The sequence below is a fragment of the Notolepis coatsorum genome, assembly GCF_963971535.1.
Source record: "Notolepis coatsorum genome assembly, chromosome: 19".
Lineage (NCBI taxonomy): Eukaryota > Metazoa > Chordata > Actinopteri > Aulopiformes > Paralepididae > Notolepis > Notolepis coatsorum.
Window position 1 is genome coordinate 7,930,896 of NC_140183.1, and position 23,096 is coordinate 7,953,991.

The following is a 23,096-nucleotide window of genomic DNA, read 5'->3' on the forward strand; positions in this document are numbered from 1 at the left end:
ACGACTGGTCTACCTACTGAGCCACTAACACTAACCCTAGCACTTAACCCATGTTAAGTGCCACTACCGCATAAAGTCTGAGGTATCATGACGTTTTAGAAACTATTAAGTGTTTTCCAAGTATAATCCACCAGGTTAAATCCACTTACATTTAGTCATTTAGCTTTACGTTTAGACGTAAGCTAACCCTAACCCAAGTCAGAAGGAGGGGTTCAGCTCTGGCGGCTAAGGGTAAGTGGTATTGTTCATCTAGCAGTGCCTAGTTTGACACTCTGAGTGCATAGTAGTATAGACATGTTAGCATAGTAGGTAGTAGTACAGTGTGTGTTTATAGAAGCAGTACAGTATGTGTTTATAGAAGCAGTATGAATGAATGATTTTATTTCGGTCTTCTTTTACAAAGCATAGTAGTAGAACTAAAAAAAAAATAAAAAAAGACGAAAGAAATAAAATTACCGAAAAGGTGTAGGCTGAAGCCGAGGCTTATAATTGCCTACCCGTTTTACATAACATTATTTACACACGTAAAAATACAAAAAAGAAACATAATTCAGTATATCATTTAGCAAAGGTTACAAACGTTTCATAGTTTTATGTACAAAACGTATACACATTTATTTATGTTTTTTTTTTTTATATATATGTTTTTTCTTTTTCCCTTTGTCACTATTTGAATACAGTTATGTTATAGATCAAATATAATTAGGATAATAATGAGGTTTTATATTTATGTATCACCTTATATTTGAGTAATTTCTACACATAACTACACATTTTTACTTCTTTGTCAAAGTGATTCCATAGTTTTGCCCCTTTAACAGATATAATCGACTTTTTATTTTATATTTGTCCTTACAGTATGTGTTTATGGAAACAGTACAGTATGTGTTTATAGAAGCAGTACAGTATGTGTTTATAGAAACGGTACAGTATGTGTTTATAGAAGCAGTACAGTATGTGTTTATAGAAGCAGTACAGTATGTGTTTATAGAAACAGTACAGTATGTGTTTATGGAAGCAGTAGAGTATGTGTTTATAGAAACAGTAGAGTATGTGTTTATAGAAACAGCACAGTATGTGTTTATGGAAGCAGTAGAGGATGTGTTTATAGAAACAGTACAGTATGTGTTTATGGAAGCAGTAGAGGATGTGTTTATGGAAGCAGTAGAGTATGTGTTTATAGAAACAGCACAGTATGTGTTTATGGAAGCAGTAGAGGATGTGTTTATGGAAGCAGTAGAGGATGTGTTTATGGAAGCAGTAGAGTATGTGTTTATGGAAGCAGTAGAGGATGTGTTTATGGAAGCAGTAGAGTATGTGTTTATGGAAGCAGGTGAACTCACGCGTTCTTCCTCTCCAGGTTCTGCAGGGTCCCCTTCAGGTTGTTGTAAGCGGAGGCTCTGGCCTTCAGGTCGTTGTCAATCTGACTGACTTGCTGCAAGAGATGAAGAGATGGTTTAGGTTAGGTTTAGGTTTACTTTATTTGATCAAGGGGGACAGTGTACATTAATAAAACATTTTACAAATGTAAATGCACCCAAAAGGCTAATTTCCATTGGCAGTCCCCTTGCCAGAAAGTACAGGCTAAAATCCTGTGTGAAAAAAGGGTTAGCAATAAAAACTGAATAAAATCAAGATAAATAACATTAGAATAAAAACACAACAAAAGCACATAGACATACGATAGGGATACAGGTCACAATACAGTCATGGACACAAGGACAGAGCACATCATGACATATTAAGAGACCCAGACATAGACAGACGCACCATATCCACACACACACATACACACACAGACACCTCAGTGTTGACAATGCTGGTTTTCAATGAGCCATTCCCTAACCCTGCACTTGAATGAATGATATGATGTGGACACTCTAATTGTTTGAGGAATTGAGTTCCATTGGTGGGATGCTCTATATGAAAAGACGGCCAGGCCGCGTGTATCACTTCCGCAACGGATTTAGTTGGATTTCGGTTTCCGGGTTCGCCTGATTGGCCGCGACGGCCACGTCGCGTGCAGACGCGCTGCTGTTTAATCACTTTTCCCACTTCAATGACAGAGCTGCTGTTTAATGCTCACTTTTCCCACTTCAATGACAGAGCTGCTGTTTAATGCTCACTTTTCCCACTTCAATGACAGAGCTGCTGTTTAATGCTCACTTTCCCCACTTCAATGACAGAGCTGCTGTTTAATGCTCACTTTCCCCACTTCAATGACAGAGCTGCTGTTTAATGCTCACTTTTCCCACTTCAATGACAGAGCTGCTGTTTAATAATATTGTCGCGTTGTGGAAAGCAGGATGAGAGAGCGTAGATTTCAGTGTGTATCATTTAATCATTTATCATTTAACATTTGAAAGGCATACATTGTTGTCATACAGAAGTACAGAATACTTTTATCCAAAATGCTTGTTACTGTTACTGTTAGAGACTGTGCTAGACAAGATAAGTATGAAATAAAATAGTATAGCATGTAAAATAGAAGTAAAAATAGAGGTCACGCTGTTCAGTATAGACATATGTACAATGTTCGATGCAGAATAGAAGTAACTGAGTTACCATACAATATACTATGCAATGTACTAATATACAATACGCTATAGTGCAACGCAGCAATGGGATGAGGTACAATTTACAGTAAGGTGTACGAGTTGCAGTGCAAATGCGCCTTACTGGCACGCTCCAGAGACTGTTACCATACAATATACTATGCAATGTACTAATATACAATACGCTATAGTGCAAAGCAGAAATGGGATGAGGTACAATTTACAGTAAAGTGTACGAGTTGCAGTGCAAATGCTTCTTACTGTTGCACGCCAGAGACCGTTACTGTACCATACAATATACAATATACTATGCAATGTACTAATATACAATACGCTATAGTGCAAAGCAGAAATGTAAGGTGTACGAGTTGCAGTGCAAATGCTCTCTCATCCTGCTTTCCACAACGCGACAATATTATTAAACAGCAGCTCTGTCATTGAAGTGGGAAAAGTGATTAAACAGCAGCGCGTCTGCACTCAGAAGATGGCGCGACAATATTGCTCTGGCGTTGAAGTGGGAAAGCGGCAGTGAAACACAGCAGCGTCTGCCGCCTCTGCCGCTGCCACGGCGTGTCACGTGGCCGTCGCGGCCAATCAGGCGAACCCGGAAACCGAAATCCAACTAAATCCGTTGCGGAAGTGATACACGCGGCCTGGCCAAATAAACTTTTTTTGAAAGCATCTAGATAACGTAGAGATGGTTCTTCTGATAAAGTAGAGATGGTTGTTCCGATAACATCTAGATAGCGTAGAGATGGTTGTTCTGATAGCATCTAGATAACGTAGAGATGGTTCTTCTGATAGCATCTAGATAACGTAGAGATGGTTGTTCTGATAACATCTAGATAACGTAGAGATGGTTGTTCTGATAACATCTAGATAACGTAGAGATGGTTGTTCTGATAACATCTAGATAACGTAGAGATGGTTGTTCTGATAACATCTAGATAACGTAGAGATGGTTGTTCTGATAACATCTAGATAACGTAGAGATGGTTGTTCTGATAACATCTAGATAACGTAGAGATGGTTGTTCTGATAACATCTAGATAACGTAGAGATGGTTGTTCTGATAACATCTAGATAACGTAGAGATGGTTGTTCTGATAACATCTAGATAACGTAGAGATGGTTGTTCTGATAACATCTAGATAACGTAGAGATGGTTGTTCTGATAACATCTAGATAACGTAGAGATGGTTGTTCTGATAACATCTAGATAACGTAGAGATGGTTGTTCTGATAACATCTAGATAACGTAGAGATGGTTGTTCTGATAACATCTAGATAGCGTAGAGATGGTTGTTCTGATAGCATCTAGATAACGTAGAGATGGTTGTTCTGATAACATCTAGATAACGTAGAAAAACACTTTCCTGTCGAACCGAGAGACAAACCTTGTCTGAGATGTTCTTCAGAGACTGCTTGATGGGGTACAAACCTTGGAGATGATGTCTGAGATGTTCTTCAGAGACTGCTTGATGGGGTACTTGGCCATGTCCCACTGGAACCTGACGATGTAGGTGATAAGATCAACTGGAAGAGACAACCAATCAAAACAGTTACTGAACCGAGAGTGTCTTTACCTCTGTGGATATTAACATGTTAACACATTCAGTGCCATTCACGTGCTAACTCGTTTCTGAGGCCCAATCGATTTTAATACCCGATTAATTCTCAGGGTGATGCGTTTTGGCTGAAAATGCATAGTGGGAATCCAAAGGTGCAGTACCGGCCACATCCTACCAGGCGGCGGTATTGAGCTACATTTCCAACACTGTGTCCTCTGCTGTGGAAAATCCCCAGGTCTCAAATTTCCTTCTCTGTTCACGGGAAGCGACACAGTCCAGCCGGTCACATCGAAGCACGTCAATTATGCTTGATCCGTATGTTATGGCCATTTATAACGTCGATCAAATTGGGATTGGATCTACCAGATGGCGATCAAGAAATTGGAATATTCTTTTTGAATTACTTTTGGCCGAAGGTAAGAGCGATTCGACGTCAATTATAGCCTGATCCTGCAATGCTTTCATACCGATCGGGCTGGTAACCGTTTCTAGTGTTCAATGCGAATGTCGACGCTCGAACAATCAGAAACGACCCCACCCCCTTTCATGCATTCATGATGGAACATAATACCGATAATGTGGCCTTGAATCCGGAACAAAAACGGGTTCAGGCGAGGAATGGTAGAGTCCACAATGTAATACACGTTGCGTGCTATTACTCAGCATTTCATGAAATACCCTAGACGGCTGGCTCTAAAACCATACTTATATTCACCACGGTATAACACGGGAACGTATCGATGGAAAACATATTTATTTTTTGCATCTTGACCGGAAGAAACCCAGTGTCAAATGACTATAGTATTGAATCCATGGCTATAATATAGAATATAGATTTAGCTCTACAAACAAGGTGACCGTTTACATGGGGTTAACCTGTGGCATCAGGGGTTAACGATGAGTAAGAGGCGTGGCACTGGAAGTGCACTAGCCCTATTTTCAGAAAATCCGCCTAAAAATACATAAATGGTAAATAAGTAAATGGAAGATTGCTCCACTTCTACAAGGTCCATTTGCATGTTCTTGGTATCTAGGGACATTTATGGACCTCATGGAATGTATTCCCAGTGTCAGAAATATTGTGTCTGTTACTAGGCTTGAGTAAATTGTGATGAAACAAAGGAGAATATAAATTATGATTTTTCTTTGCATCTTTGACAGTGAATAACACCATGCTAAAAATGACCAGACATGAAACACTGCCACTGAGCTCGTTCAGCACCTTCTTGAGATCATGTGTACAAAGAATCTAAGCAGGTTTTGTAGATACAGTACTGAATTCTGCCATCCGGACACATGCCATTTTTTTTTTCCACTTTTTCTCTCTTTCTATTTTTCTCCCATCCAATTTTTTTTCGCTATGCCAATTCTCCCCTCCCCTGTCTTGAACGTTGCTCGCATATGTCCCCCACTGGCCGGTTATAGGGAGGATAGAAGCCTTGCATCACGTGTCCCCTCCGATACACGAGGAGGCAGCCTGTCACATCTTTTCACCTGCCAGCACGGACTCTCATTGGCGAGGTGTAACGTGTGGGAGGCTCACACTACCCCCGCCATTTCCTGTCTCTGCTGTGCAGGCGTCCCCCAACCGACCTATAGGAGTCGCTGTCCACAACATCCAGATTACCACCCATCGACTTCCACCCGCTAACTCTGCCAATTGAGTTAGTATGACGGCCGGCCCAAGCCGGAGGCAACGCCGACAGCCAGATTCGAACCCGGTGTATCTTGCGTTGGTGACGAGCGCAATGTCCACTGCGCCACCCAGCCGCCCGGGACACATGCCATTTGAAAAATTATTATAGAATATAGAATATCAGGCCTATAAATGACCTTATTATAGCCAACTCGCACACCTATGGATCGGGCCAAATCTCCTCTTTCAAATGGCAGCGTTCAATTAGGATTTAGTATCACCAGGCGTGCATGAAGAACCGAGAATGAAATCTACTGTATGTACAGTTCCATTCTTATAATGGATATGGCTCCGCCATTTTGAATCCGTTTGCAACGCGGATTGTTGCTAAATGTTCACAGAAGGTAGACACGCTAACTGCACTCCAATCTATAAAGTATGTGTATTTTATTGTGACAACTAATAAACAAACTTGAACTTGAGAACTGTGACTTTACCTCTGTTGATATTAAGGATATCAGAGCTGTGACTTTACCTCTGTTGATATAGGAAAACGCCAACATTTTGGGAAATTAGCTTATTTGCCATCTTCCCTGGAGTTAGACAAGAAGATACATACCTTTGTCTTCTCTGTGCATGCATTAGGCTTAGGGAACGCCCGCACCGTTAGCCTAGCTTAGCGTCAGTCACTGGAAGTAGGTTCCTCCAGCAGCCTAGTTCCCAGCCTACTTCCCAACAGTCACGAAATACACTCCAAATACAACTCCAAAACGTTCCTGTAAACATGTTGTGACCTGTGTATTTACCATGTGGAGAAATAAAAAATAATTGAATTAGACATTTACGTTTTCTAAGCAGATATACTCGGAATTATTTTTTGCCTAACCACTCCTATCTGGGCTCAGTGATTTCACGCAACGCAGTGCTAACGTCGAGGCCAGTGTTTACATTTTCATTTCATTCAAAGGATCCGAACCGATTGAAGTTATTATGGATACCATGACTGTGGTAAGTTTTCATTTATGTTTTTAGATGGAAGGCTGTATTCCATCTGTCTAACGTTAGCGAATATTGTGAGATTGATGAATAGGACGTAACTTTGCTGGACTATCCGACCTAGTATAATATTCCTCAGCGGTCCCTCATCCCTTGGCTTTTGATTCAATGCTAATTTCGCTTGCTGACTGGCGTTACATTAGCCCATATCGTGACTGTGCTGCACGCCAACAGGGTTTGGACGAGTGAATCCACACTTGTGGTATTATTATGAGTCTTTTATTATGTAACGCTAGCCCGCTTCGTGACTGTGATGCACGCCAACAGGGTTTGGACGAGTCAGCGTTATATAATAAACAAGACTACATTAGGCTACTCGTAAAATGGCTAACCTATTTTGTTTACTCAGGAGTTCAGGTCATATGAACAGGTCTATGATCAAAAGAGCATAAAAGTGTCTTCATTGTTTAGCCAGTTTATATAGGCTACTATCACCAAGCCTTTCAACCCAGGCATTACAGAGCACTGCTCGATCTAGCTAGCTAACGTTATACCAATATGCAAACCGAATTTGCCTGGTGCCATTACCTTTCCTTTATTATACTGTATTTCAATAATATTATCTAATATGGTATTGTTTTCATATGCCGTTGAATATGTTGGATCAGATGTAATGCATTACAAATATATTGCCTTCATGTATGTATTATTGTTGTGAAGGGCCAGATTAAACCGAATATATATATTTATTTATATATATATATTTAATTGTATTTGTATATTCTCTAATATTCCCTGATATCCCTTGTATATTCCTTGTACAATATGCATTGAATATCCATTCTAGCCTACTGAACATCCCATAATAGTCTCCATTCTACTATTGGTCGAGACCTTGGTGCCAGGCTGCCATACCCCCCAGACCCAGTTCAAACGTACCGCTCAACATGTACGAACAAGTCCTAGTTCCGCGTAGGAATCTGGCTACCGCACCACTAACGGTACTATTTGTTCATAGTGCGTATATATACTGCGCTACTAAAGTAGGACTTCCTTTTCAGTCCAGTTTCTTACCCTCCAATAGAGTGACAGACGTAAAGCCTCCCCGCGACGCCACGTGTGGGAGTAAGGCCAAGTTCGGCCTACCATCGGTATTGAGACATCGTGTATATTAATATTTGAATAGTCATATTTGGCACTATATCGTCGAGTTGGACGTAGTCTATTAAGCTAATAATAGTCTGTTAATATATAGTGCTTCGTGCGGTGAGAATACTATCGTAGTCAGTACCCCATCGTTTCGGGCAGAGAACTGGCTGCTTATCCAGGATGGTCGACCCCATGTGAGACTGCATCCGAGGAGCCCCAGAGCCGACGAGCGAGTGGACCTGTATACCGGATTATTCTACCGACGACAGCCCGCCTTCCCAGGCACGGATTATGCTTTGTGTACAGTGATTATTCCATGGATAAAGACCCCCGACACTGCCGTGTGTTGGAACCCCCCCCCCTGGAGAGGACGCAAGGTGAGGAGACGCTCTGCAAGACGAGGTCGCTTCACGTCTCTCCCCCGTGGACCGGAGAGAGCCGGCTCACAGAGAGTCCACCTGCTTTCATCTGTGGTCCAAGGATCGCTGGCGCACCGAGCTGCACAACTGTGGGTTCACCCAGGATACCCTTGGCCGGACGAGGCAGCCAGACTCTACCCCCCCCCTCCTACTCCTGTTGTCTTACAAGCGACCGGATTAACCCCCCTAGTGTATCCAGTCTTATAATCATTAAAGTATCATTGCTGTTATTCCTTAACTATTCCAGGTCGTATATTTACCACCTGCGCCATCAGAGATTGGACATTCTCTATTGATATACCGACGAATACTCTTTGCCATAAAAGTGCATACTATTTCAATTCATAAATGTAATTAAGTGATTAAGTGCTTGCTCTACACACCATTGCTGTGTAGGAATAAATACATACTTCGACTTTGTACATTTGTGTTGGATCCGTTTCATCTACGTGAGAGTGTTTATCATAATATATTTATGCCGAGTACTGGGTGGCCGAATATAAAGTACAAAGGTAGTGGTAGTAAGTATCATATCTAGTAATACAGTCAGGGAATTGTACCCCTCAGTTACAATTGGTCCTTCGAGCCGGATGGTAATTAGTGTAATATTAATATAGTGTTATTAATATTGAAATGGCCTATGATGAACACTCCACGAAACGATCCTCCTAACCAACACCTGCAGCGCGAACGACGGCTCCCTCAGTACTTAGAGGCTTACGCTGTCAGTCAACAACCTAGTCTTCTACTAACAGTAAACGCGGTAAAACTAGAAAGTAAAAGTATGTCTAACCCCAACGCCCAGACTACCCCGACCATAGAGGCCCCTACGGGTTCTAATGTAACTGACCAAGTTCACGGTGGGGACCAGTGGGAACCAGACATGACTTCACACCCCGCCAGTACTGAAGAAGTAGTCCCCGATGAGTCCCGGGAGGAATACAACGCTACCGAGAGAGAACTCGGCACGGAAGAAGACGGGGATAGCACCGTGGAGATAGAGCTCCAAGGCTCCGCAAGGAGTACCCCGAGGGAAGGCTCCCCTATACAACCGCCTTCTCCCAGCGAGGCAGAGAGGACCCTACAGCAGGCCTTCCTCATCAGCCTGAACGCCGCTGCTGAACGCGACCGACTGCAGATCCAGCAGCGGAGCGAAGAAGAGCATATACGTCTAGAAATAAGACGCATTCAGAGGGAAGAGAATGTGGCCCGAGACCGAGCAGACAGCCAGCGAGCAGCTGCTGGTGCTCTACGGGACGCAGAGCGCGACAGACAGCAAGCGCAACTAATAGAACAGCTGATCAGACGGACAACACCCTCTCCCTCCGCCAGAGGCTCCAGGAACTCGTCTAGACACACCTCCAGGGCGGCATCCCCTAGCCGAGTAAACAACCCTGAACTTGACCAACAGACGAGGTCTATACCCCCCACAGACCACCTCCCCCCACCGGTCCAAGCGAGACCTAGCAACCGGGAAGGAGCAGCATATCCTGTGGAGAGGCTAAACCAGAGACTACAAGCACTGGATGACCTAACTGAAGACGAAGAGGAAGAGGAGGAGAACCACGCCCGACGACAGCACAGTACTCTACCGGACCAGGAGGTCCGGTACAGCCCAGGCTATACTCCCGCGGAGCTGCGCTACAGACCCCCGACTCTATACCCGGGTGAGCACGACGCACGACCCGCACCGAGGAACAGCACCTGGACAAGCGGGCCATGGTACACTGCCGGTACCAGCCCATACCAAGGAGCGGGAGGAGACTCGCCTAGGAGGCCTCTCCCCCAACGCTCGCCGATGTATCCACAGTCAGCGTCATACATTGGCCCGCCTATGGTACCCGACTTCACCCAAGAGAACCGGGCCCAGTATACAGAACTCCGCATGTGTCTGGAGACCATGTTGGTGGATGTATTGGATGAACGCCATAAATACGCCATCCTACTGAAGCACTTAAAGGTACCCCGCGCACATAATATAGCGCTCGCCTACGCGACTTCCACCACCCCATACACAGCAGCGCTGGTAGCATTGGACCAGAGGTATGGGCGCATATGGGATTACGTGATCCAGGAGATCCGACACATCGACCGCTTACCCCCAGCAATAGACAATCGAGCACTGGACGACCTGTCCATCAGAGTGCAGTCCCTGGTAGGGATGTTGGGAGCGCAGAGAGAGAAGGGGAGGCATGAACTTTACGCCAACTCAAATGTGGAAAGGATCTTGGAGAAGCTGCCGCCCGCTCGACAGGAGCGTTTTAGGCGACAGAGAGACCACCGAGACCCGAATGGCCCCGAACCGAACCTCCTCGATCTAGCAGACTTCCTGGCGAGAGAAGTCAGCAGCCTACGGCTAGATACATTCGGACGGAGCACCCCTGGCTCCAGAGAAGGAACCAGACGACTAAATGATGGAAGAAGACCGGTGACTGTGATGCACCAATCGGAGTCAGTACCGAGCAGCAGGAGCCACAGTACCCCCTCCAGAACGGAGAAGTGGAAGATAGTGTGCCCCTACTGTGAGAAAGAACACTGGCTAGCGCAATGTGACTCCTTCCCCAAGCTGAACGCGGAGGAAGCAAGTCAATGGATAAAGTCCAACAAGCGCTGTTTTCGCTGTGCGCGCTCACACATGGCAGCCGAATGCCGCTTAAAGAAAAGGTGCACCAAGTGCGATGGAGCCCATCTGGACATACTTCACGACAGTAACAGACGGCGCCCTTCACCCGCACCATCCAGCAGCAAAGCGAGCGTCATGTACATCGATCCCGCCAGCAGCAGTGGAGCCCGAGTACTCCTAAAAGTAGTGCGTGTGACACTAAGCTACCAGAATAAAGTCCTGGACACTTACGCCGTCCTCGATGACGGGTCAAAGAAGACCCTTCTGCTCGCCTCCGCTGCGGCCCAGCTAGGGCTGCGGGGAAGCGAAACCCAAATGACAATTCGGACAATAAGACGAGATTTGAAGACGATAAAGGGCGAGAATGTCTCATTCTCTATCGCAGCAAGCGGCCAGCCTGAGCGACGGTACCAGATTACAGACGCTTTCACCAGCCAAGAAATAGGACTGTCGCGGTACACATACCCCGTCGCCAAGCTGATGGAGAAATATGCACATCTGCGCAAGTTACCGATCCCGCTCATAGACAATGCTATGCCGACCCTGTTGATAGGCTCCGACCATGCAGACCTCATTGTCCCGATAGACCGGGTTCATACCGGACCCCGAGGCTGTCCTGCAGCAGTCGAGACCCGTTTGGGATGGACTCTCCAAGGCCCGCTCGCCAAATCTCTCAACCGAAGTACAGCCACTAGATGTCTCCACTCCTGAGTCACAGAGGGAGAAACCGCACTCCTGCAACACGTAGAGCGGTTATGGACCTTGGAACAAATGCCCTTTAAGAACGGAAAGAAAGACATTCGCTCTAAAGATGACATTTACGCCATTCACCTCCTCGAGACAGGGACCAAGAGAGTCCCGGTCAACGGCGTGTTGAGATACGCCACGCCACTCCTGCGGCGAGAAGGAATGCCTACTTTCCACGCCAAGACAGACGCCACAGAACGGTACCTGCTGAACACGGAGCGGCGCTTAGCCAAGAACCCCGCCCAAGAGAGTGTATACCGCGCTGAGATTGAGAAGCTCATCACAGCGGGACACGTCACAAAGATGGACATTAAAGAGGCTGACCAGACCACTGAATCGTGGTACGTGCCTCACCACAAGGTCCATCACAACGGTAAAGACCGCATAGTATTTAACTGCAGCTACCAGATCGGATCCCAAAATCTGAATAAAGAGTTACTGCCCGGTCCCACACTCGGCCCCTCCCTACTCGGCGTTCTACTCCGCTTCCGCCAGGAAAAGGTGGCCATCAGCGGGGACATTAAAGGAATGTTCCTGCAGGTGAGATTAGTAGAGGAGGACAAGCCCCTGTTACGGTTCCTATGGAGAGAGAAGCCAGGAGATGAGCACCCAGCCATCTACCAATGGGAAGTCCTCCCCTTCGGAACGACGTGCAGCCCCTGCTGTGCTACATTTGCACTACAGAAACATGTAGCAGAGGACCCAGCAGCGGACGAAGAGGTCCGACACAGCGTAAAGAACAGCTTCTACGTAGACAACTGTCTACAAAGCCTTTCAACCCAGGAAGAAGCCGAGGCTCTCCTGATTAAACTCCGCGCCTCATTGATCAAAGGCGGCTTTGATCTCAGGCAGTGGGCCAGCAGCGATCCGCAAGTACTGCGCAGCCTCTCCTCCGAGGACAAGGCAGCCAGCAGCGAGACCTGGATGGCTACAATCCCGGGAGAAGCCCAGGAGATGACCCTGGGATTGGTGTGGCGATTCAAAACAGATTCGCTTCACTACAGACACAAGCCCCTGACTACGGAGCAGGGAAGGCCGGCGGCGGCGCCGACCACCAGACGGAGTGTGTACACAACACTCGCCCGACAATATGACCCGCTAGGATGTATTCTACCGTACACCACCAGGGCAAAAATGATTGTACGAGCATTGTGGGACAAGGACCAGGGCTGGGACGACCCCATTCCCGCACACCTTGCATCCACCTGGAGAGAGTGGGAGATGGAGCTCCACTCACTCCCAGGCGTTAATATGCGCCGAAGCTACTTCCCACCCACGGTGAGGCCAGAGACATGTAAAATGGACTTACACGTCTTCAGTGACGCCTCAGAGGTCGCATACAGATCAGTAGCCTACTTGCGGGCCCAAGAAGAGGGGGGAGAGATCTACACAGCATTTGTCCTCGCCCGCTCGAGAATAGCCCCACGCAAGCAACAATCTATCCCACGCCTAGAGCTCTGCGCAGCCCTAGCCGGAGCGCACCTAGCCACGCTCATCCAACGTGAGCTCACCATACCGGTGTCTAGAACAATCCTGTGGTCAGATTCCACGACAGTACTCGCCTGGATCAAATCGGACTCATGCAAGTACAAAGTCTTCGTGGGAGTCAGAGTCACCGAGATTCAAGACTTAACCGAAGAGTTAACCGGAGAAACAGAGTGGCGCTACGTTGATACAAAACAGAACCCAGCTGACGTCATCACCCGGGGAATGCCCCTAGATGACCTCACCCGTCGCAATGTCTACAGTGACGGCCCAGCATTCCTAAAGCTCCCGGAAGGAGAGTGGCCCACGCCTATCCCGAGGGAAGCCAGTCAGGAGGAGGCTGAGAATAAGAAGCCTGTGTTCTGTGGATTGAGCACTGTTATCTCCGCAGACCCCAACATAGATGATTGCACTACCATAGAGAGTGCACAACAAATGACAGTCCTCACGGAGATTGAGGGAGTATTGAACTCTAAGCCCCTCGGCTACGTCTCCAGCGATGTGGCGGATATCGACCCAGTTACCCCCAACACACTCCTGATGGGGCGGCTAGATCCCGCGTTACCCCAGACAATGTACCGGCCTGAAGAAGCGAACGGCCGACGAATGTGGAGGTACAGCCAAGTATTAGCCGACAAGTTTTGGAGCAGTTTCCTACTGCACTACCTACCGTCTCTACAGACCCGCCAGAAGTGGGTAAAGGAGAGAGACAATTTGACAGAAGGAACAGTCGTCATGATTATTGATCAATCACTGCCCAGAGCTATGTGGCCGGCCGGCCGCGTAAGCAAAGTGATCACCGGTGCCGACGGCAAGGTCCGAGCAGCTGAAGTGCTTGTCCAGGGTCGCACTTACACCCGTCCCGTGGCGAGGCTCATAGAACTGCCCCGACTGCCAGACACAATCGATGATGACCATGACCCTATAACCCTATGACTTTGTGAAGTTGACTGACCCCTACAGCAAACCCTTATGTGTAAATAGACAACGCGATTAATCTGTCTCTGCTTAACTGATTAGGTCTGGGACCAATCAGGGGGTGGCTGTTGTGAAGGGCCAGATTAAACCGAATATATATATTTATTTATATATATATATTTAATTGTATTTGTATATTCTCTAATATTCCCTGATATCCCTTGTATATTCCTTGTACAATATGCATTGAATATCCATTCTAGCCTACTGAACATCCCATAATAGTCTCCATTCTACTATTGGTCGAGACCTTGGTGCCAGGCTGCCATACCCCCCAGACCCAGTTCAAAGGTACCGCTCAACATGTACGAACAAGTCCTAGTTCCGCGTAGGAATCTGGCTACCGCACCACTAACGGTACTATTTGTTCATAGTGCGTATATATACTGCGCTACTAAAGTAGGACTTCCTTTTCAGTCCAGTTTCTTACCCTCCAATAGAGTGACAGACGTAAAGCCTCCCCGCGACGCCACGTGTGGGAGTAAGGCCAAGTTCGGCCTACCATCGGTATTGAGACATCGTGTATATTAATATTTGAATAGTCATATTTGGCACTATATCGTCGAGTTGGACGTAGTCTATTAAGCTAATAATAGTCTGTTAATATATAGTGCTTCGTGCGGTGAGAATACTATCGTAGTCAGTACCCCATCGTTTCGGGCAGAGAACTGGCTGCTTATCCAGGATGGTCGACCCCATGTGAGACTGCATCCGAGGAGCCCCAGAGCCGACGAGCGAGTGGACCTGTATACCGGATTATTCTACCGACGACAGCCCGCCTTCCCAGGCACGGATTATGCTTTGTGTACAGTGATTATTCCATGGATAAAGACCCCCGACACTGCCGTGTGTTGGAACCCCCCCCCCTGGAGAGGACGCAAGGTGAGGAGACGCTCTGCAAGACGAGGTCGCTTCACGTCTCTCCCCCGTGGACCGGAGAGAGCCGGCTCACAGAGAGTCCACCTGCTTTCATCTGTGGTCCAAGGATCGCTGGCGCACCGAGCTGCACAACTGTGGGTTCACCCAGGATACCCTTGGCCGGACGAGGCAGCCAGACTCTACCCCCCCCCCCCTCCTACTCCTGTTGTCTTACAAGCGACCGGATTAACCCCCCTAGTGTATCCAGTCTTATAATCATTAAAGTATCATTGCTGTTATTCCTTAACTATTCCAGGTCGTATATTTACCACCTGCGCCATCAGAGATTGGACATTCTCTATTGATATACCGACGAATACTCTTTGCCATAAAAGTGCATACTATTTCAATTCATAAATGTAATTAAGTGATTAAGTGCTTGCTCTACACACCATTGCTGTGTAGGAATAAATACATACTTCGACTTCGTACATTTGTGTTGGATCCGTTTCATCTACGTGAGAGTGTTTATCATAATATATTTATGCCGAGTACTGGGTGGCCGAATATAAAGTACAAAGGTAGTGGTAGTAAGTATCATATCTAGTAATACAGTCAGGGAATTGTACCCCTCAGTTACAATTATGAATAATAATTTTCTTTATTCATGCTCCGTCATTTATAAATGATGGTGAAGTGAGTGACGTCCAGCAGGATCTACCAGAAGTCTACCAGTCAACACCTCAGAAGAGAGTACTGCAGCCACCCGCAGAAACCCTGGCCAGGGCTGTACAGTGCGACAAGGTTATCGCAAATTGCCCCTTAATTTGGCCTGTGCGAGTGGGAAATAATATTTGGGGGCAACCTTGCGAGTAGTGATTTCAACCCTTCATTCGCATTTCACTCCTAAATTAATCCATACAAATTGGATAAAAAAAAATACCAGGGCTGTACAGTGCAACATAATGTTGCGGTGCTATGAAAAAATCTGTCTGCGATTAATGAATTTACTGTGATAGTCTGTGTGTTAAAAAAATATTTGCGTGTACTGTGAAGTGAATCTGGGCCACGCTATTCTACTTGGTAGTTGTAGTCTATCGTACGATTAAATACCATGTCCCCATCTGCGTAGAGTCCATACAACCAACACCAAATCCCATAATTCCTAGCGAACAATCGAAACGAAACTGAATGTGGCCTATTGCATCGCCAAAGAAGAACTTCCTTTCAATAAGTTTAAGCCGCTAATTTTGCTCTGTAAGAAGAACGGAGCGGATATCAGTCCATCTTATGACAACCACGTCCGATGTGGAGAGATGATAGGAGACCATAGCCGATTAAATTAAGTCTGATCTGGCAGTGATGATTGACGGGGACACACTTCTAACGTTCAGCCATGCATTAGGTGAGTAGCCCACTATTAGGACGTTTTTCAATACTTAATTACTGTCTACTTAAATTTCCCTCCGGGGATCAATAAAGTATCAACCTATCTATCTAATAATGAGACAATATGCAAATAAGATAATACTAATAATTGTCACGGTTCCCGGTATGAAAGTGGCTTGCAACTTACTGCTGGCAAAATCACTGTTTATTTCTCGTTTTGCATAGTATTACATTCCTCTTCTATAAACAATCAAAGTCCTACCGTAAGAGCCTCATACGGGTCAATTAAACCTTTTTGATTAGAGTCTTTCCTTCGAGCTAAGTTGAACTGAACATTTCACTGTCAAAAGCGCAAACTTAAACAAGGTTGCGTCGCAATACGGTTTTCAAAATAAAGGTCACATATACAAATACCGTAGTAGGCCTCTCAATTCTTATTAAAAAAAAGTCCCGGATATACATAAACATTAATTGGCATAGATCTCTATAAACGGCCCAACACATTGATCACTTTAGGCACACCCTGAAACCAGTAACATCACAAATATGAAGCGGGTAATTACCCATACAAATTATAAACCTTTTATGGGGTTATTTACAATAATAATTCATTTTATTTATAAAGCACTTTTCATTGTGAAACAAAGGTATGCAGAGTTTCTTGTCCTCCTGATTAATGCAATGGTGTGTGTGTGTTGTGATGATCTCATTCAAGGAGCACTACACAAGCGCGCACACACACACAGTTTGTTGTTTTTGTTCTATTAGTGATTTACACACTTTCTCAGTTGGTTCATTATAAAAGATACAAACCTGAAAACAAAAGCACTTAAATGTTAAATAAAAGGACCACAGTAATGAGGCAGGAGGAACATATTTGCACTATAATGGTAAAATTGTTATTTAAAAATGTGCCCCTAAAAAAGATTCTGTGCCCCTAAATTTCTCATTTAGGGGCACCTGTGCCCCTAGTGAAAAAGCTTAGCGTACAGCCCTGCTGGCACCCAGCTGGACACCCAAAGTGCCTTCCACACTTTTTCAACTCATACGTGGGGAATAATTGTGTTGTATTGTTGCACCGCTTATTATCAAATAAATGACAGCATTTATCAGTTTGAGTTATCTTATTTATGCTAATCTGCCATGTGTAGGCCTAATCATTTGAGTTGTACAGTGAAATGTCTAATCACAGATAATGACTACACAGCGTATGGTCATAAAACAAATTGAACATTTATATAAATAATCTAGAAGGTATTGTACTAAACTGCCATGTGTATTACAAGTTCGGTGGTCACATGTAACGTTCTGTTAACAAAGAGGTAAGAACACAACAAAACATGTATTTGTGTGATTAGGTCTCTCTAGGCCAGGATGTGTTACACAAGCTTAGTATGTATCCACAAAGTGTGTAACCAAGACTAATGGTAAGTATCAACAAATAAGATAAGATATTCCTTTATTGATCCCCTTGGGGAAATGCAGGCATCATAGCAGCATGGGGGGAGGGGAGGTACAGGTACATGGTGAAAGTAGAAGACATGATGTACAGGTCATAACATTATAGTGCAGTGGGGAAGTAAAAAAAGAAAATAGGCAGTGTAAATAATATAACAAACTCTTGAGTATGTGCATATGAGCAAGTAGGCAGTGTAAATAAGTCAAGGTGCAGATGGGGGTCTGTAGTAGTGGGAGTCTGAACTCTGCAGTAGGCTCTTCTGAGGTGTTGACTGGTAGACTTCTGGTGGATCCTGCTGGACGTCACTCACTTCACCATAATTGATAAATGACAGAGCATGAATAAAGACAATTATTATTCATAATACATACATGAAGGCAATATATTTGTAATGCAATGCATTACATCTGATCCAACATATTCAACGGCATATGAAAACAATACCATATTAGATAATATTATTGAAATACAGTAGAATAAAGGAAAGGTAATGGCACCAGGCAAATTCGGTTTGCATATTGGTATAACGTTAGCTAGCTAGATCGAGCAGTGCTCTGTAATGCCTGGGGTGAAAGGCTTGGTGATAGTAGCCTATATAAACTGGCTAAACAATGAAGACACTTTTATGCTTTTTTGATCATAGACCTGTTCATATGACCTGAACTCCTGAGTAAACAAAATAGGTTAGCCAATTTACGAGTAGCCTAATGTGGTCTCGTTTATTATGCAACGCTGACTCGTCCAAACCCTGTTGGCGTGCATCACAGTCACGAAGCGGGCTAGCGTTACATAATAAAAGACTCATAATAATACCACAAGTGTGGATTCACTCGTCCAAACCCTGTTGGCGTGCAGCACAGTCACGATATGGGCTAATGTAACGGCATTCAGCAAGCGAAATTAGCATTGAATCAAAAGCCAAGGGATGAGGGACCGCTGAGGAATATTATACTAGGTCGGATAGTCCAGCAAAGTTACGTCCTATTCATCAATCTCACAATATTCGCTAACGTTAGACAGATGGAATACAGCCTTCCATCTAAAAATATAAATGAAAACTTACCACAGTCATGGTATCCATAATAACTTCAATCGGTTCGGATCCTTTGAATGAAATGAAAATGTAAACACTGGCCTCGACGTTAGCACTGCGTTGCGTGAAATCACTGAGCCCAGATAGGAGTGGTTAGGCAAAAGATTATTCCGAGTATATCTGCTTAGAAGACGTAAATGTCTAATTCAATTATTTTTTATTTCTCCACATGGTAAATACACAGGTCACAACATGTTTACAGGAACGTTTTGGAGTTGTATTTGGAGTGTATTTCGTGACTGTTGGGAAGTAGGCTGGGAACTAGGCTGCTGGAGGAACCTACTTCCAGTGACTGACGCTAAGCTAGGCTAACGGTGCGGGCGTTCCCTAAGACTAATGCATGCACAGAGATGAAAAAGGTATGTATCTTCTTGTCTAACTCCAGGGAAGATGGCAAATAAGCTAATTTCCCAAAATGTTGGCGTTTTCCTTTAAGGATATCAGAGCGGTGACTTTACCTCTGTTTATATTAAGGATATCAGAGCTGTGACTTTACCTCCATTTATATTAAGGATATCAGAGCTGTGACTTTACCTCCATTTATATTAAGGATATCAGAGCTGTGACTTTACCTCCATTTATATTAAGGATATCAGAGCTGTGACTTTACCTCCATTTATATTAAGGATATCAGAGCTGTGACTTTACCTCTGTTTATATGAGCTGTGACTTTACCTCTGTTTATATGAGCTGTGACTTTACCTCTGTTTATATTAAGGATATCAGAGCTGTGACTTTACCTCCGTTTGCCAGCAGGTTCTCCTGGACCTTGTCTCTGCTGTCCTCCAGGACATCTGCCATATACTGAGCCACCTTCCTCACCACACTGACACACACACACACACACACACACACACACACACACACACACACAGTTTAGACATGTACTGAACACATGCACAGAACCACTCACAACACACAAGAACGACACACAACACACCAGAACCACATCCACAAACACATGATTGCACTCTGCTGGCAGGTAATGATGGACCAGCTTGTTGGAATAGTTACTGCTGTAATGATGGACCAGCTTGTTGGAATAGTTACTGCTGTAATGATGGACCAGCTTGTTGGAATAGTTAGGTCGCTTTCACATATAGTTTTGGTGGACTCTGTGCGGTTCTGGGGGTGAAGTTGCAACATTGTTGCATTCTTCATTTGGTTCGCCTGCGTTCACATAGAAATATGTGAGGCGGACTGAACCTTCTGAACAATGTCACGCGGTCGAAAAGGGCGCTTGTCTATTGGACAGTGGAAATGTGTGTGTGGCTGCGAGCCCGTGTGTGCGCGCGCGCACGTGTGTGTGTGTCTGACAGTGTGTGGACTGCGAGTCCCAGCGGAGGCGAGTTTTGACATGGCATTGATCCATTGTTCTATTGAAGCACATTACCACCATCCTCTCGCTAAACAACTTGTAGACCGTCACCACGGTGTTTTTATGAGTGCCCACACAAGTAGCTGTTTTATTAATAATATAATAAGCCGCGTTTTTTCTTCCTTCTTCCCAAGATGCACAGATATATAGATAGATAGATAGATAGATAGATAGATAGATAGATAGATAGATAGATAGATAGATAGATAGATAGATAGATAGATAGATAGATAGATAGATAGATAGATAGATAGATAGATAGATAGATAGATAGATAGATAGATAGATAGATAGATAGATAGATATATGCAGTGTGCTTGTTTTGCAGTGAATGAATGCTGCGAGCAGTGGTAAGGTAATAATAGTATTGACGTGGCATTGATCCATTGATCCAATGCCGTGCGCCTCGGTAATAATAATAAGCCGCGTTTTTTCTTCCTTCTTCCCAAGATGCACAGTTAGATAGATAGATAGATAGATAGATAGATAGATAGATAGATAGATAGATAGATAGATAGATAGATAGATAGATAGATAGATAGATAGATAGATAGATAGATAGATAGATAGATAGATAGATAGATAGATAGATAGATAGATAGATAGATAGATAGATAGATAGATAGATAGATAGATTAGATGCAGTGTGTAATAATAATCACTTCCTATATTTGGTTCGCGTTTGGTCCGATGAAGCCGAACCGAGACCGACGTTTTCAGGCGGACCAGAGTTCGCCTGTTTGGTCCGCGAACCGAGTTCGACACGCATTCACACAAACCCGAAAAACCGCCAGCAGGCACATTTAAAGAAATATAATCTGATTGATTGGGGTAATGAGGGATTTAACATTAGCCTATAGATTATGCATTTAACTTGTCGGCGAGGCTATTGAGCCGTACTGTATTGTACCCATTCTGCAATCTGTTAATAAAGTTTTCAATCAATCAATGCCGTTAGAAAATCAGGATTTCTGCGATCGACACCTGCTATCTTTTCAGGTGAGGCGGCCGCTCGCAATTATCCTGAGTATCAAGTCTGGTTCGAATTAACGAGACTGAATCAGCGTTCGAGGAACAGGGAAAGCCTGGATTCAAACATTGGGTTAATTGAATCTGGATAATGGGACTTTTGATCGACTTAGTTGAACCAGGTACGGGGAATAGGGCCCTGGTCTACAAGATACACTACACCACTAAGGTACCCATGTATATGTCGAGGTACTTCCCAAAGGTCAGTGAATACCACGACCACAACACCAGAGGGAGCTCCACAAATCATGTTCAACCCAGATTCAGCTCAAACAAGGGACTAAACACGTTTTGCAATTATGCCACATCAATGTGCCCTACCGGCACAGCCGTAAAAGAATGTGAATCCCTACCCTCCTTCAAAACCGCTCTCAAAGAGCACCTACGGGAGGCTGCAATTAGAAACTGGCCCCTGTAAATGTCCAAACACCCCACCCAACCCCCTCCAATGTACAGTTTCTTCCCCCTCAAATCTTTTAGAAACTCTGTCTCTTAAACAGTATTGTATATTTGTATATCTTGTATGTCATAAATGTCTGGATGTAACAGTATTGTTTATCTGTCTGTATGTCGTGTATGTCATGATGAATTGAAAATGGGGGACCCTGATGTAAACAAGACGAAAGTATTTCTCTGGTCTGCATCCCCTTAACAGTTGTGTGTATTGAGCCGTACTGTATTGTACCCATTCTGCAATCTGTTAATAAAGTTTTCAATCAATCAAGGACTTTCTCCATCATCTCTAGTGTGCAGCTAGCCTCCACCTCAGAGAGAAGGACCCGCGCTGCTAATGTTGGCCTTTCTCACCGTCTGGAGAGTCAGAGGAAGCAGCGCTCCGACACGCAGCGGCTACGTGTGACTTCAGGACCTCAACTTTTCCAAAAAGATTATAAATAGCTTCTTCAAATGCAGCCGCGACCCATGAATCATCAGGCTGGAACAGGGAAGAGAGAGAGACGCCGGCGTCTCGGCACCAACTGTAAACGGCTAACTTTAGTACGCTGCCTGGTAGCCACGGGGCTGTGTGAAATTCCTCATTGTGAGAAGGGAACACAGGGGGCGATTAGGGAAAACGTTCTATATCAGAGAACGTTGACTGGAGGGGTTGGAGTAGACTAGTGGTTCTCAAACTACGGGTCGCGACCCAAATGTGGGGTCGCGCATTGTCAAAAAAAATATCCTAAATAAAATGGGGTCACGGTATGAAAAAGTTTGAGAACCCCTGGAGCAGAGAACGTTGAGTGAAGGGCCTCCTGTCCTTCACTAAACTCAGCATTAATGTGACTGTTTTACATTTATTGTCATCAAATCCATATTATTCAATTTATTGAACATGGAAGAAAAGAAAACTTGAAATCAGTCAGCTGGATCAGTTGACATCAACAAAGCCATCAGCTACAGTCCAATAATAATAATTAATAATAATACCTGCGTTGTTTCAAATAGTCAAATATCTGAACAACACTATGGCGCTTTTCCACTGCATGGTACCTACTCTACTCTACTCTACTCGGTATTTTCGGTTTTCCATTACCAAAGTACCTGGTACCGGGTACTTTTTGGGTACTTTCTGGGTACTTTTTTAGTCCCTGCTCTGTCGTGGTTCTTAGCGCGAGCCAAGCGAGTAGAACTGGTACCACAAAAGTCACGTGAAAAACTGCAGACCACTGATTGGTCAGAAGAGAGACGCGTCACTGTTTGGAGAGTCTGAACGAAAACAGAAAGCCGCCA

General features: G+C 44.6%; 1 protein-coding gene across 1 annotated transcript in view; it reads right to left on the reverse strand.

Moving 5' to 3' along the window:
* The window catches only part of LOC311246240 (V-type proton ATPase subunit C 1-A-like), a 57,239-nt gene that overhangs the window by 29,145 nt on the left and 4,998 nt on the right, over window positions 1–23,096 (reverse strand). Inside the window, exons 4-6 of the mRNA XM_084336364.1 lie at window positions 19,699–19,784; window positions 3,997–4,091; window positions 1,344–1,435 (exon numbers count right to left, since the gene is read on the reverse strand). Of these exons, the coding sequence (XP_084192490.1) occupies window positions 1,344–1,435; window positions 3,997–4,091; window positions 19,699–19,784 (273 nt within the window). The remainder of the gene's footprint in view (window positions 1–1,343; window positions 1,436–3,996; window positions 4,092–19,698; window positions 19,785–23,096) is intronic.